The following is a 14,929-nucleotide window of genomic DNA, read 5'->3' on the forward strand; positions in this document are numbered from 1 at the left end:
TTGTAATGTTTTGTTTGTACCGTGAGACAGTTTATATATGCCCAGTGGAGGGAGATGAAGAAGTGGAACAGTTTAAAAGTGCCACTGACAGCTGCAGTCAGATCCCTAAAGTGGGTCAGTAGTACAAGCCTGATCCTGGCTGTGCATGTCCTGTTCTGCTCTTCTTATTATTTATACAAGCTTGTATGCAAAAGTAAATGTATATGCATGGCTGTCAGTGTTTTCACCTGCATTTATCTTGTGTGCGCACATTCCTCTTGAGAGAATTAAACAAATGTAGAAGATCAGGTAGGGAAGGTTACGGATGGTGGTGGATTATAGGTCAAGGACTGGAGACCTTTTTGGGACTTTTACATCCACACAGAATAGTACATGCAGTCATTGTTTAAAGTAACAGGAACCTATTATGAATTCTTGGATTTTACATGTTTTGATCTATAAAGAGTTTTACAATCGCCTTTTGCTGGTGGAACACTTACTTTGTTCCTATTAACATTTCACAAGGTTGGGACATAAAAAGAAAGGGATTTTTCATAGTTTGACATGATTTAAGTCCTGAAACTAGAAGAGTCCACCAGGTCTTTCTTTAAAATGTCCTGGTATGTCAAAGAAAAATAAATAAATAAATAAATAAATAAAATAAAATTCTGGCAATTGTTATTTCCAAAATATATTTCATTACTCAATTTATGATAAATTATTGGTTAACTCATCTTTAAAGTTAAAGATGAGTTTTTATTTAAAAAAAAACTTGTGCAGTATTATACAATAAACCATTCATTTATTCCACAGGGATATTTTTAAACATCTTTGTGTTTAAAAACTACACATAGTGTTGTGGTTACTGCATATGCTCACAAAAAAGAGAGAAAAAAGATCATTACTCCTTGTGTTTTCAGTTTTATGTGATTTATGACCCATTGTTATCATTTTAACAATTCAGAGCGTTACTTTTACACAACCCTCTCAATACCCTCATATCTTTCAAAGAAAGTTGACTATTGTTGGTGCTCTGAAGACTGTAATTTATTATATTAATAGCCTTAAAGGTGAGGGGCTTAAGAACCCGGACGAGCTCTGATAAACACTTGTTTCCAGCAGGACAGTAGCAGCTAAACTCATGACCCCTTTTGAAGAACCCTTATTCTTTCTTTGCTCTTCAGAATGTGTAAATTCTCTCTGCCTGTCCACATTTTCACAGTGGCAGCACATATAGAACATAAATCAGTGAGGAATTTATGTGACTGATAATCTGCTGCAGATTCCAGTAGGTAAAAAACTCACGCATACGCATGTGCGCCACTGTAAAGTGAGGGTGAGTGATCTACTGTAGCTCCAGGACAGATTGATGCAAGCATTCAATCTTTTTGCTGACCTCTGTCATGCTAGAGTTGCATCACCATCCGTGACCACAGATGCTATAAATATATATATTTTTAATGTTTACGGTTATTTTATGTACATGATGCAACTGCTTCATCATTAATCTCCTGATAACTTGTCGTCAGTGGTCTCCAGCTTGCTAACTATTGTGAATCCCATAGGGCGGAAAATGTGGGGGTTACTGAAAACAGCATAGAAATCCCTGGAGATGCAGTTGTTATGCCTGCAAGCTATCAGGAGGCAGTGCAGATGCCTAGTTTAAACAAAAAAAAAAAAAAATGAGGAAATAAATGTGCTGGTGTTTGGTAAGATGGGAACAGTAGATGTTATGACAATTTTGTCAGTATTTTTTTGTTTTATTTTCTGCAATTGCATTTGAAGAGGAAGTGAATGTTTGCAGTCCTGTATTCCAGCCAGTCCCATCCTGTCTGGTCTGTCACCATCTACCTTGGAACATCAGTTTCCTCTGTCCCCTCTCCCTTTGGAGCTGAAGTTCTTTAACATGTCTGACATTGTTAATCTGCTTTTTAAGTCTCATGACCTTTTACAGGCTAATAAAAAATATTGATAATCTATTTAATGTTACAGTAAATCCTTTATGACTTATCAGCTGGACAGACATGTGCTTATGCTGCCTTGCATTTACATTGAAATCAATTTACTGATTATTATGACAAACTGCTGTTAGTTATGCAAACTGGATCATTTTAATTTATTTGCTTCAAACTTAGCATCAACATCTGGGAAAACAAAATAGGTAATGCAAGTACAGATAAGATAAAGCAAATTACTCTCCTAACACAGCTGTAAATACATTTAGCAACTCTAAAATATTATTATTAAGGTTCAAATGAAAGTTTGCATGTTTATGCCTGTGTATGACCTTGCAAAAACCAGAAGGTTTAGTTTTATCATTAATCTGCAAAATTTTAATGGATGTTATGTGACCCATTATCTAAACTAGAATAAAACAGTAAGGCCTTCCCATAATCTAAAAATCTGGAAAAATTCCTTTTTCCTGAACCTGGGACAGAGTGATCCGATCCGCCCACATATTTTGTCTCATGAAAGTCTTGGCTTAGATTTTGAACCGGTTATGTTTTTCTTTCCTCTCTTTTTTCGATTTCTTCTCCTTTTATTCTTCCTGCTGTCTGGAAAAGATGAAAATGGACATTGATTTCTGCTTTATAGCTGAAGAATTTCTTCATTTTTTTCTTTTTTTTCTTCCTTTTAAATATCAGTGTAATAGGGAGCTTTTCAGATTTTAGACTCTGAACCAGTCAACAATTTGCACCCTTCTTTTCCAGTTGTGCACATGCCTGTTGTTGATATCCATGCTGTGATGCTTGTCTAAGTTTATTTCCTAAATCATAAACATTGTGGAGATCTTTGCAGAAATTTTATGAGTTAGATCTTAAGCAGTATGTATTTTCTAAGTCTGAAAAGAAAATAAAGAAACATTTTATGAGTTCAACTTCACACTACTAAGCAAAGGAAAACCCTTTCTCAAAACTGGAGTAATCCTCTGGTATTCAAAAAGTCTTCTTTTTTTTATTTATCAAATTAAATTTGCTAAACCTAGGACAGTCTGGACAGTTAGCATTTCAAGAAAAGGTTGAGTAAATATCGGTTTCAGCATTTGCTTGCTTTTTCTGACACGTTCTTGTGACAGTGTTAGCTTTATTGAAGCAGACTGCTGTGGTGTTGCCCTCGATTGTACTTCAGAAACCAGTGTTAGAAAAAAACAAAAACAGCAGTGTTGTGTGGGAGTTGATGATTTTCAAAGAGGGGACCTGTAATCTCACCTCAAAACATCTAACTCTACACCTAACAGAAAATTCTTCAGGGCTTAGTTTGGCCCCGCCGCAGGCATGCTTTTTAGATTAGGTGGGTATTGTTGAGTAACCATCAAATCCATGGTCAATTAGGAAAGTTCTTGTCTAGACAGGGTGTAAGATTGCACAGTGCATTAAGTGCAATAAAAGATGCAGAAAAAAAAGTGAAGCTAGATCAAGGATTATCTGAAAAATGCCTCTGCTGTTGTAGTTGGTAATTAGTAAAACAACACTATAATCCTTTGGCGTGATGACCCAGAAACAAACCAATCACTGGAAGATTCTCTCATTCAAAGGAGAAAGGAAGCTTTAGAGTGGAGCGTGGCATATGTAAGACATGTTCATAAATAAGTGACTGAAACTAGTGGGTTCTGTGATGAGACTGTGCTGCTTCAAGGGGATTGTGTTATGGAGTCTCCAAGTCTTTGAAGAATCAAAAAGGCCACATTGTTTGATGTTCCCTTTGATTTTGCTTTGGAATCGAATTTTCATGAAGGAAATGTTGTTTGTGTGTCCTCTAAGTGATGGTTGCAGGGTAAGAAGCATTTATTCACTTCTGCATCGAAATAAGATTATAGTTGGACCTGATTTTGAATAAATCTAATCCAAAATCAAGGGAAGTAGAGTTGCTTCCTGGGCTAGATGTTTCAAGTCTTGTGATTAAAATGGCTTTCTTTCTGAGATGCTTGAACATCTTCTTGTAAGAATATGGCATAATAATTCTTCTATCTTCATTATTTATCTGAACTTGAAGTCCAACATATTTCAGCTTTCTTGTTCTTCCTCCAGGAGTTTCACAAAGAGCTCCCAGGGTATACATGAGTCTACCGCAGGGTTTCCAGTCTTCAAAGAAAAGGGTGCAGGGAGACTAGACGAGAGTCGACAGTTTATTGGACTTGAGTTTTATCTGAAGTGAAAAAGATTTCTGTGATCCCGGTCTTGAAGTGTCAGCGGCTTTGGGAATAATGCTGGAAATTAAAATGCAACAGCTGCTTTACCTAACCTCACTGATAACCTGACTCTAACAAACTAGCAGTCTGTGTTTTCGCAAATAATCATACATCTTTATGATGTCAGCAGCAGCTGTGGATTTATCTTTAAAACATTCTGTATGCGTAATGTACACGGTTTGAAACAAAACTCAAGTATTCACATTAAACAAATGAGAGGATGGATACAAAGTCAGCACAACGAACTGGTTGGACCAGACTGGGCGTCTCTAGTTGCAGGAATGTCAGCTATTTTCATACCACTACTGTCATCTGTCAAGAAGCAGGAGCCTGCAAAAAGGCTGTCAGCATGTGTGTGTATAAGTGCTTTCTATGCAAGTGTTTTGAGAGTTATGAGTAGGTGTAACACAGAGGGGGCGAAACAATTATTGCACACTTACCAAACATAACTGCAAGCTGCTGCAGTTGTGTCAAGCTGTTAAAGCTAGTGTGGCTGTAATATAATCTTACAGTATGGCTAAAAGGGTGGCAACATTTATCTAAATGGAATAGTCAACAGTTCAATTTGTAGATTAAAAGTGGAGATCTTAGAGGCAACAGGAGATCTGGCATGTCTTTCTTGTTTGAGGATGACAACAAAAATCCATGTTCAGTTAATCTGGCAGACTTGGATGTGTGCGTAGAGGTTTTTAAACTGTTTCGTATTATCCTCAATTCATGCCACACTGTGTCTGGTTTCATTGTTAATTTTCTACTTTCCACTGTACTTTTGAAAGTCAGACAAAATTAAAAAATGTTTACTTAGCTGTTGTCCTCAGTCATTGTTATGATCAATACTAAACAGAGCAGGCTTTTATTTTATGTTTGCGTATACTGTGAGTGGTCATTAATTATAAATTAATTATCGAGGAGCAGAAACTACAGATTTTACTTTTATTTTAAAACAAAGACAAGGTAACTATGTACCTGATATTTTAAACGATCTATAGGTTAAAACATTAGCACATTTGCACAATTAGTATGACAAAAGTAAAATTTACTTCCTGTATTCCTTTGAGAATTTATAATTTGACCTGAACTATCATTTTTTCAAATTCAACATGTTCCACAGCATTATGTTAAAGTTTCAGATGATAATATGAACTTTTCTGAACTCTGTTCAGCCTTCCTAATTTCTGAAGCAAGTTTTGCTTTCCCCTCATCTATTTTCAGACAAAATTAACTGCAAAGAAGTCTAAATATTTTTTCAAAATATAACATTACATTTCTTTAGTTCATCTGGCTTTATTTTGAAGACCTCATCAATGCAGAGTATGGTAATCTTTAATCTCCAGCAGTGTCATCCTACTAGCGTTGCTGCCAATAAGACTATAGTACGGAACATTCACCAATCAGAAAATAGATTTTTGAAGTTCAAATTGACTGATAACCAGTCCATTTTGCTGTGCATTCCTAAGCAGATCTACATTGACAACCCCTGCAAAAATGACCTAGCTGAATGACAAGACAGTCATTAGTTTTGCTAATAACTAAAGACAGATGAAATTTGAACAAAGAATCTCTTTGAGGATATAAACGTGTGGGAGTGCATGATTAGCAGACTGAAACGCAGCCTCTTTTATCTTTACCATGAATAATTTGCATGTGATCTCTCTTCCTCTTTACGACCTCTGTTAAAATTTAGCACAGGATAGGTCACTCATTCTGGTTAAAGTTGGGTCATAAGACATCGTTAGTAATTCCTGATAACCCAATTATATTCAGACACTTTAAATAACTGACCAAATATAAAAACTGTGTGAGGACAGCCAAAAATATAATAATTCTTTTTAGCCTATCTGTATTAAGAAGATTAACTCCCTGGCATTTTTTCATGCATAAATGATTGGTCACCATGAAAAGAGGCTAAGTATGCATCTTTGAAATATTATGACGATGTATTGATTGTGCCAGAACAGCAGCTCTCTATGTCACTGTATGAAATGGCTGAGCAGTCGGGCCCAGAAAATTTATGCAGATGGGGTTAATTTTAGAGTGTTTGTATATGACCTAATATGGATTTTCTTTTGTTGAAGGTCCTCTCTCTATGGAAATATAGCGACATTGACACGTACTCTGAGATTCCCAGGCTTTCATGAATGATGCGTCAGATGTGTGTTGTAGGTTGTAATTTCCCTCACAATAAAATCAGTTTGTGTTTTCTCAAACAGTTTCTCTCCTTTTCTAGTCCAGCCTGGGACTTCCAGTCAGAGCCGGAGGGCTGAAGGACTGTGCGCATTACAGACGTAGGTGGCCTGCAGGGTCTCCTTTCTTTACAATTGCTGCATTATAAGGCAACTTAACTGAAGCCAACAAACACGACAAATGGATTCAAAGAGTGTGAAGATGCCCAGTGAGCTCAAATTTGTTCCCATGTCACTCTTTGCTTTTCTTTGCTCTTTGCCATAGGAACATCCAGTTCATCCACACATTTTTTCAGTTGCCAATACGAAATTGCACACTGAGTCAATTTTTTATTTTTTTTATTTTTTGCAGGTTTGAATTTCGGGAAGTTTAATTGGCTGCTCTGTATATTACTGTTAGTGTTAAATCACATGAAATTTTGAGTAAATCAGTCTACTGCATTTCATTATCAATTAATGAAGTGATCAATCCGAAATGAACAATGAAATATATAATAGAAAAGACCAGGAGTCAACCTGGGGGTAAGAAGGAACAATAGCTGCAGCTGGAGCAAATGCATCAGCACAGAAAGCCCAGTCCATCAGATAATCTGGTTGAATCGATTTAAATTGTGCATGGTAAACTACATGTAGCAATATGTTTATTGGTCTTTTATTTAACAAAGATGTATTCTTTGTCAATAAAAACAGTAAAAAGAGGACACTCTTAAAGACTGCCACGGCTTTCAAAGTGAAATAAGATTTTCTTCAGTGCAGCCAAGCCATTTAAAAAGCTCCTTTGACATCTTTACATGTGAAGAGTGAGTCATCAGCCTTGCTTTGCTTATTAGACTTGGCATTTATAAGCCATTAACTCTTGGCCTACTTTACATTTAATGGACAGATAACCTAAAGGAAAAGTTGCTTTTCTTTGTGAATTTTTTAATACAGATATTTAAAATGACTACTTTACTTCTCCGCTCTCTCTCCTAAGTTGTCACTACCTTGAGCATTGGTTAGTTTGAGAGTGACTGTCTGCAGTGTCTGGATCCATCAAGGTTTCCTGCTGTCATGATCAACTGTTCCCCTCTGATAACACAAGATTCATACCCTTCAAACTTAATAACCTAATAGTACTTGCTACTTCTGTCACTTTTTTCCTCACAGTGCAAGACAAAGAAGGGGGATTGAGTCAAACGATGTGAAAAGGAGATGCAGCAGAGAGATACGGAGGGATGGAAATAACTGTCCTTTTTTTCCACCATTATTTACAGTCATGGGGGTGTGCGCCTGGATTGTAAAGCTGCTTAGTGGTATGATTTAGCTGGGGGATTTGAATCTGTGCTCACCCCCACTTCAAGCACCCGGGTGGAGGCGGACAAAGAAAGTGAGATGGAGGGGGAGTGTGTGCATGTGTGTGATAGTGGGAAACGGCGTAGGAGAAGTGCAATCTGGTTTGGCTCCATGTGAAAATGACCTACTTCCTGTTAGCTCGCTCTCAAACCGAATGCTGTTTTCTGATGTGCAGAAGAGCGATTGGGAGGTCCTCTGAGGGGTCTGTGTGGGGAGAGGCTGACGTGGCATGGCAAAATGAGGGATAAGTAGGTGGCCTCTGGGACGTTCTGTGTGGAGTGAAATTAATGTAATGTGTGTGAAATGTAAATTCTGCATGCACTGTATACGTAATGTGCACTTAACGCTCTATGTGAGCACATGCAGTAAAGCAGGCGGGCTGCATGGTGAGATGCTCTCTGTGGCCTTAATTACCCTAAAAGAGGGGTTGATGACAGCTGACTTCTCAGTGAGCCAATATTTGAGAGAGGCGGCCTTGCCAGATGTCCGCTAGTTGAGTGTAAATACAATGTCTCACAAATTTACCCTGTAAGCCCTGCAGGGGACACAGCCAACACGCTCAACCTGTTGGTCCACACACAAAACACTTTCTGGTGTAAAACCAGACCAACAATACTGTGAAAAATGGTGGTGGCAGTATCATGCTTTGTGGTCGTTTTTCTTCAGCTGAGACCAAGGATTGAAAAATGAATGGAGCTAAATACAGGGCATTACATATTTGATGCATCGTTTTAGGTTAGTCTTAAACATTAAATCCAAATGAAACACACTATTGTCCAGGCACCTGGTAGTGGCAGTATCATGATGAGGGAAGTTGTTGTTCAGCAGGAACCACAGAGTTGGGTTCCTGCTGAGAGGAACCCAACTCTGGGTTGGGTTCCTCAGGGTTGATGTAGGGGCGAATAAACTTGACAATTATGTACTAATTTGTCTTGTTCTGTAGCACACAATCCCAGTAAACCATATTCAAATTTATGGCTATAATTAGAGGAAATGTCAAAAAGTCTAAGGTGGATAGATGCTTTTTAAGAAACATTGAGATAATCATCAAAGTTTGATCAGAAATATTTTTCTTATTTACAAATTAAAATAAATCCCCCTTTGTACAGTAATTTAAAAACTGTGCAATAGCTGACTTAGCTTAGCTGCAGCTTATGATGTAAAGAAAATATGAATAGCTCAATATCATACCAATCTCTATAGTTGAGTTTGAGGGTTTATTTATATTGTTAATTTCCAAAGGGGTATTATATTGACACATACCACATATTTAACATTTTGCTTGTCATCTGTGCTTTTATTGAATAAATGTTATGGTTTCACTGCTGCTTGAGGAAATCTCTCCTGAGTTGTAATATCCTTCAGCCACCAAAAGGGGGCTGCAGCTCTGATAGTCACTTCACAAACTGATGTGTTTGTGTGTGAGGATATGCAGTGGTTTCAGTAGGCAGTACACACATAAAAAGTGAAACCCTGGCAAATTCTCCTTTTACATATGAAGTAGATCAAATAAAGTCATTATTTCATTAGGTACGGTCACTCGTCCATGTTATGGTTTTGTCTTTAACTTTGATGCCTCAAGTGGCATGATTAGATCCAGTTCTGAAAAAATCTGACTCCTGACTGTCAAATGATGATCACTCATTAGTAGATGAAATCATGTAATGCTGTGGTCACTGTTTATTTACCTTTTATGATTAAATGTTAATATTTTCATTCTTCTCGAACTCTCAAATTGGAACAGTTTTTTAATGAAGCTCTCAAAGCTCTAATAAATGAATTTTGTAAACAAGAATATTTATTTAGGAAAGGGGGAGGTGGCAGAACCAATCAGGAGCATCTTATTTCTCAGTGCTTTTTATAACAGAGACATTTCAGGCTTTCAAAGGGACGGGATATGAGTCCACTTGTTCAAGTCCATATACAGATTTCTAAGCTTTCTGTCACTCTTGATCATAATATTTCATAAAACAGTTTATTACACTGCAGACTCAAATATTTGATCACAAAATCTTAGATATGGCTGGAAGAAAACCACAAGAAATCCTTTTTGGTGTTTGCAAAATGTCATGTAGGCAAACAGAGCAAAGATGAAAAAGGTGTTCTAATTATTAATGTAAAACTAAAAATGTGTTGCTTAAAACTAACCATAGACATCAAACTTAATAGACCATTCCCACAGAGGCCATGGTAGTGGCAGCATCACCCTGTGGGGGATTCTTTGGAAAGCTATGAGAAGTTCAATAGTGTATCAATATTTGTGCAAGGCATGGTTGTAGTTAATATGACCGTACATCTAGCTTGTTAACTCAAAAGCCAAGATATGTTGCCCTCCCTGAACAGAGCGACCACCTGCTGGGTTAGATCAAATTTGTAGAAACAGCATGGTGCCTCACTGCTGCCTGTTTTCCAGTCTGTTTGCAGCATTTAATCTTTGTTTTCAAAATTGAATGGCGCCTCCATTCGTTGACATGCTAATGTAGGTCATATGTAATGTCTTTTAGTTGGATTCCCTGACCAGGTATGCACTGGTGAGCTTAATCCCCATCATCTCTGACTGGCTGTTCAGAAAATGAATTAATTTAATCCTCCGTCATAACCCAACCCCTCTCTCTCTCACTCATATGCCGTTTCATTTTTTCCCACTTCTTTTTTTCAGTGCCCGAGGACTTGTCTTTGGAAGAGAGAGATGAGCTTTCGAACATACGGCGCAGAAAAAAAGAGCTTCTTGATGATATCGAAGTAAGTGACAAGATTTCTTTCATTTAGCTGCAATTGAGAGCTGAAGGTTTGGATTGGATAAAAATGTTTGAACTCTTTTGATGTTATGCTAGATGATAATGCATTGTATTAAACCCTGCATGCAGCTTCTCCTCTTCTATTTGCATGCAGACACACATCTATCATATCACATGTAGTCTCTCGGTTGGTTCTTAGAATATTGTTTTAGCATGAATCATGCTGAAACAATTTCATATGCAATTCTTTCCTCTTCCTTTTTTCATTGCAGCGGCTGAAATTTGAAATCGCTGAAGTAATGAATGAGATTGAACAGCTTACCTGCGTTGGGGAGAGGTGAGTTTGGGTTCATTTTAGTGCATACTGTACATCTGAACTGTATCGCCAATTGGATTACTTTGAGTCTCATTGTAGGGATTATGTTAATACTGAAGAATCGTATTATATATATTATTTTTTGGTTTCCTCATTAAAATATGAGAGAATTATGAGGGCCAACAGTGTTTTCCAGAATCCGCAAAGAAAGGTTTGCTATTTTAATTTTGTCCAGCAAATCCTGTGACACAAGAGGATTTTCAGCTTAAAATTTGGTGAAACTTGGAGCAGCTTTCATCTGACCTGCTTACCACCTTATTTTTTTCAAAAAAGTTTACTTCAGGATCTGTTCTAGTTCCTTTAGGTATTTCTTTTTCTTTTAAAGCGATTGTTAATTTTACTCCCAGCATTACACCTGTCGTTTTATGATCTATGTGAACAGCTTAATCCTCTATTGTTTGATTAGTGAACATTGGTCAAACAGTCTTTATGTGGACACTTTCCTGTGATTGGCTGCGATGGAGTGAGGCCACGTCTCAGGCTGTGTGTGTCTCAGGTGCAGCTGGTAAAACTTGGCTCAGGTTATTTTGGGCACAAGTGAGCACTAAGAGCATCCACTGAAACATAAAGGTGCAGATTTCCATGGAGTGTACATTCTGTGTGTTGTCAAATGATTAAGGCATTGAAATATTAAATCATATTTTCCTGAAACTGTTGTAGAGAGGGTTGAGCTGATTTATTGATATCTAGTGCTGCAGCTGTCACTTTGCGGTGTTTGCTATCTATTTTGGTATCTGTAGATTCAATATTTGACTGAGCAGTAAAACAAAATTGACCAACAGAGCAAACGCAGCGATGTGAGACAACCTGACGTGAGAAAACTGCACTATTCAGAATTTTGTGGTCCGTTTTTGCTGTCTTTTTTTCTTTTTGTATATAGATAGTTTTTTCTCTGTGGCATACACATTTTCGGTGATTAAGAGGTTTTCAAAAGAACTGTAATATGAAAAGATACAGTAGTAGAACAATTTTCACACGTCACAGTCAGAGCCAATCAAGCTGAAAATCATCTAATTCTGGTCACCTGCTAATTTCTATGTGTATTTAATATCTAATAGGTTTCATTATTATTATTATCTTTATTGTTGCAGCAAAACCTCACAAAGAAATAAACAGATTGCCATGGGAAGGAAGAAATTCAACATGGATCCTAAAAAGGTCAGGCAGGTTTCTAAGCTTCGAATGAGACTTCAGAATTGATATAACCTTTGCTTTTGTATTTTATTTGTATGAAGTGATATATATTATGCTAAAATAATTCATCACATTTCTTAAAACAACTGAACTGAAGAATAATATCTAAACAGGGGATCCAGTTTCTTTTGGAAAATGATCTTCTCCAGAACACCCCTGAGGACATCGCACAGTTCCTCTACAAAGGCGAAGGGCTCAACAAAACAGTCATTGGGGACTACTTAGGGGAACGGTAACCTCTCCAGTTTTCCCTCTGCTTTCTTTTTATCTTCCTTTTCTCTCTTCCTGTCTGCTTGCCTGTTCTCTGACCCAACCAGAAATCTCCTGGAACTCAGTAGCCTGAATTTATGAAGCAGAGCTGTGACAGGAGGCGGTGCAACTAAAAAAAAAAAAAAATGAAAGAAAAAATCTGGGCGGACATGTGGTTTTTATCTGAAAGATGTTGGGGCAGGGCTAGAGCTGTCAAAATACAGATGCAATAGTGTCTCGCTTAGACAGCTCAACAGTGTTAGAGCTAAAATATGTGCTGCATCCTGGCTGTTGCATTCGACTTTCCTCCAAGAGTCCCAAAATGCACCACAAAATGCACTGTTATCTCAATTTTTCCTAACAGTTTAAAGTAAATATAACTTTCTTTTTTTTTTATAGGGATGACTTTAATATCAAGGTCCTTCAGGCTTTTGTGGAGCTTCATGAATTTGCAGACCTCAATCTTGTTCAAGCCTTAAGGTGAGATATACAACACTAAAAAACACTGGATCTCACTTTAATTTGATCTTTCTATTGTGTGTCAGATCTCAGCATAAAACATATCATCCTTTACAGTAGAAGTTATCAGTATACCGTCAAACCTTATAACTATACTCACAAAACTTAGTATTTACTCCTGGATAAAAAGGTACCTTTTTCATCACTACAAATTGTGGATTATGTGTGAATATTGTTTTTTGTAGACAACGCTGGTGGGATGATGTTACACAGCCACATGTACAAAAACTGTAGACGTTTTTAAACACTAATGTAGTGGCATCTAGCATTAGGAACATCATTCTGCTAATAGAGAAGCAATAACATAAAGTTGACACTTACAGCCTCATATTTAAGATGTTAAAAATCTGTGTGTGTCTACCAAGTTAGTACACATCGAGAAAGATTTATTTTATTCCCAAAATGGCTAAAGGGAGAACTTTTAAGTCTTGCCACAAACTTTTTAAGTGAATTTACGCTTGGAGGCTCAAGTCTTTGGCAAGCTCTAATCAGTTTTCTTACTGGAAAGCACATAAGTTTAGGTACATCAATGTTCCCATCATCATAATTTACTATAGCAATGCTGGTTGAATTTCTTAACATTCCTGCCAAAAATCCCAAGGAGCTTTTTAAACAATTTTGTTAGCTTACCTTCTTACTCTTCTTGGAAGTCCTCCTCTTCTTATCCTATTAGAACAAATCCCGTGCTGGCTGGCACCAGATTTGAGCTAAAAATCCAATATAAATTTTGCATCAAAAATATGTGATGAGATCATCATGTTTCTGTTTTCTGCTGTTGCAGGCAGTTTCTGTGGAGTTTCAGACTTCCTGGTGAAGCCCAGAAGATCGATCGCATGATGGAGGCGTTTGCCTCCAGATACTGCCAGTGCAATCCTGGTGTCTTCCAGTCCACAGGTACACACACGCACACACACACACGCACGCACGCACGCACACAGACACACACACACGCATACATACACATGAACCACACACAGCATTGTCATAACTCAGTCCGGATGGATAACTTGAGCCAGACAGATCTCTGCAAACTCAAATAAATTATTTTGACTGTTTCGTTCCCAGTAGACTGCCAGAGCTGGATGTGAAGTATAAATTTTACTGTGGCCGAAGCAAATCTTTAATCTTTTCACAAAGATAAATGTTCACTCTCAGAAAAGAAGATTAGTATTTCAGTCTCTATATAAAGTTCACTTCGTCAGGCATAAATTTACACTTGTCAAAATTTCAGCTGAAGTTATCATGCTGGTCTTTTAAGCAGCTTTCCACCTGACCTCTGTGTAATCAGCATCTGTATCGCCAGTGGTTATAGCAGTATTGATCTCTGTTCAATGGCGGTCATTAGTACAGTCTTGTCTCGTTGCATCCCTTATGGAGCCTCCTGTGTTCAGGTGGCAACTCAGGTCATCACTTTTGAAGCAGCGACACACCCTGTTATTGGCCATTTCCTGAGAACTGGGTGTGCAGTGTTATAAATCAAAGTGGAGAGGATGTTGACTGGGGCTGGTAGTGTGTGGATGTATGAGGTCCAGTGAGTAGGAGTTATGATCGTGGATATGTGTGTGTTTGTGCCAAAAAGACTGGAGGGAAAGTTATATCAAACTAAGCCCCTTTTGCTGATTAAAGTTTGATTTTTATTTCACTAACCTCCCAATTAATTATCAAAAAAAGGTTAGTTATAGTTTTTACTCACAAATCACAGTCATGTCGCTCTCGTTCTTGTTTTATAACAGTTGCTTGTTTTGACAGAGTGTACTGTGCAAATGAGGTACATCTGCCTCTTCATTTTCATCTTAACTATGCTGCTGTAATTTGGCAATATAAAGAAAAGCATACAATTTCCACAGTGATATAGACACAGTATGTCTAGGATGATTCATTAGCTGCTGGAGGTGCTGCTAGCCCCCTTGTGGTGTTTAAATGGACAGAACTGACACAAGCATCAGCAAGAACCACATTTACGAAGCTGTTAGAAGCTGTACTGATGCAAAAATGAAGACAGGAATGAAATAAAAACATAACTGAATCTCTTTTAGCTGTTTGAGTTTACCTCCAAAGTATTGTTAACATTGCACCTCAGCTAACTGCTACAGGAAGTTAGAAAAAATTCCAAAACCTGAATTTAAAACTATACATATTGATAATTGTCATTTGGCAGTCATGTAAACAC

The 14,929-nt window shown here is 37.5% G+C and overlaps 1 protein-coding gene across 1 annotated transcript in view; it reads left to right on the forward strand.

The window, feature by feature from the left end:
• The window catches only part of cyth3b (cytohesin 3b), a 32,713-nt gene that overhangs the window by 8,020 nt on the left and 9,764 nt on the right, over positions 1–14,929 (forward strand). The window contains exons 2-7 of the mRNA XM_055035852.1: positions 10,343–10,425; positions 10,694–10,758; positions 11,889–11,955; positions 12,105–12,223; positions 12,640–12,720; positions 13,541–13,653. Coding sequence (XP_054891827.1) covers positions 10,343–10,425; positions 10,694–10,758; positions 11,889–11,955; positions 12,105–12,223; positions 12,640–12,720; positions 13,541–13,653 — 528 coding nt within the window. The remainder of the gene's footprint in view (positions 1–10,342; positions 10,426–10,693; positions 10,759–11,888; positions 11,956–12,104; positions 12,224–12,639; positions 12,721–13,540; positions 13,654–14,929) is intronic.

The sequence above is a fragment of the Poeciliopsis prolifica genome, unplaced genomic scaffold (assembly GCF_027474105.1).
Source record: "Poeciliopsis prolifica strain line A6 unplaced genomic scaffold, Auburn_PproV2 SCAFFOLD010, whole genome shotgun sequence".
NCBI classification, from domain to species: domain Eukaryota; kingdom Metazoa; phylum Chordata; class Actinopteri; order Cyprinodontiformes; family Poeciliidae; genus Poeciliopsis; species Poeciliopsis prolifica.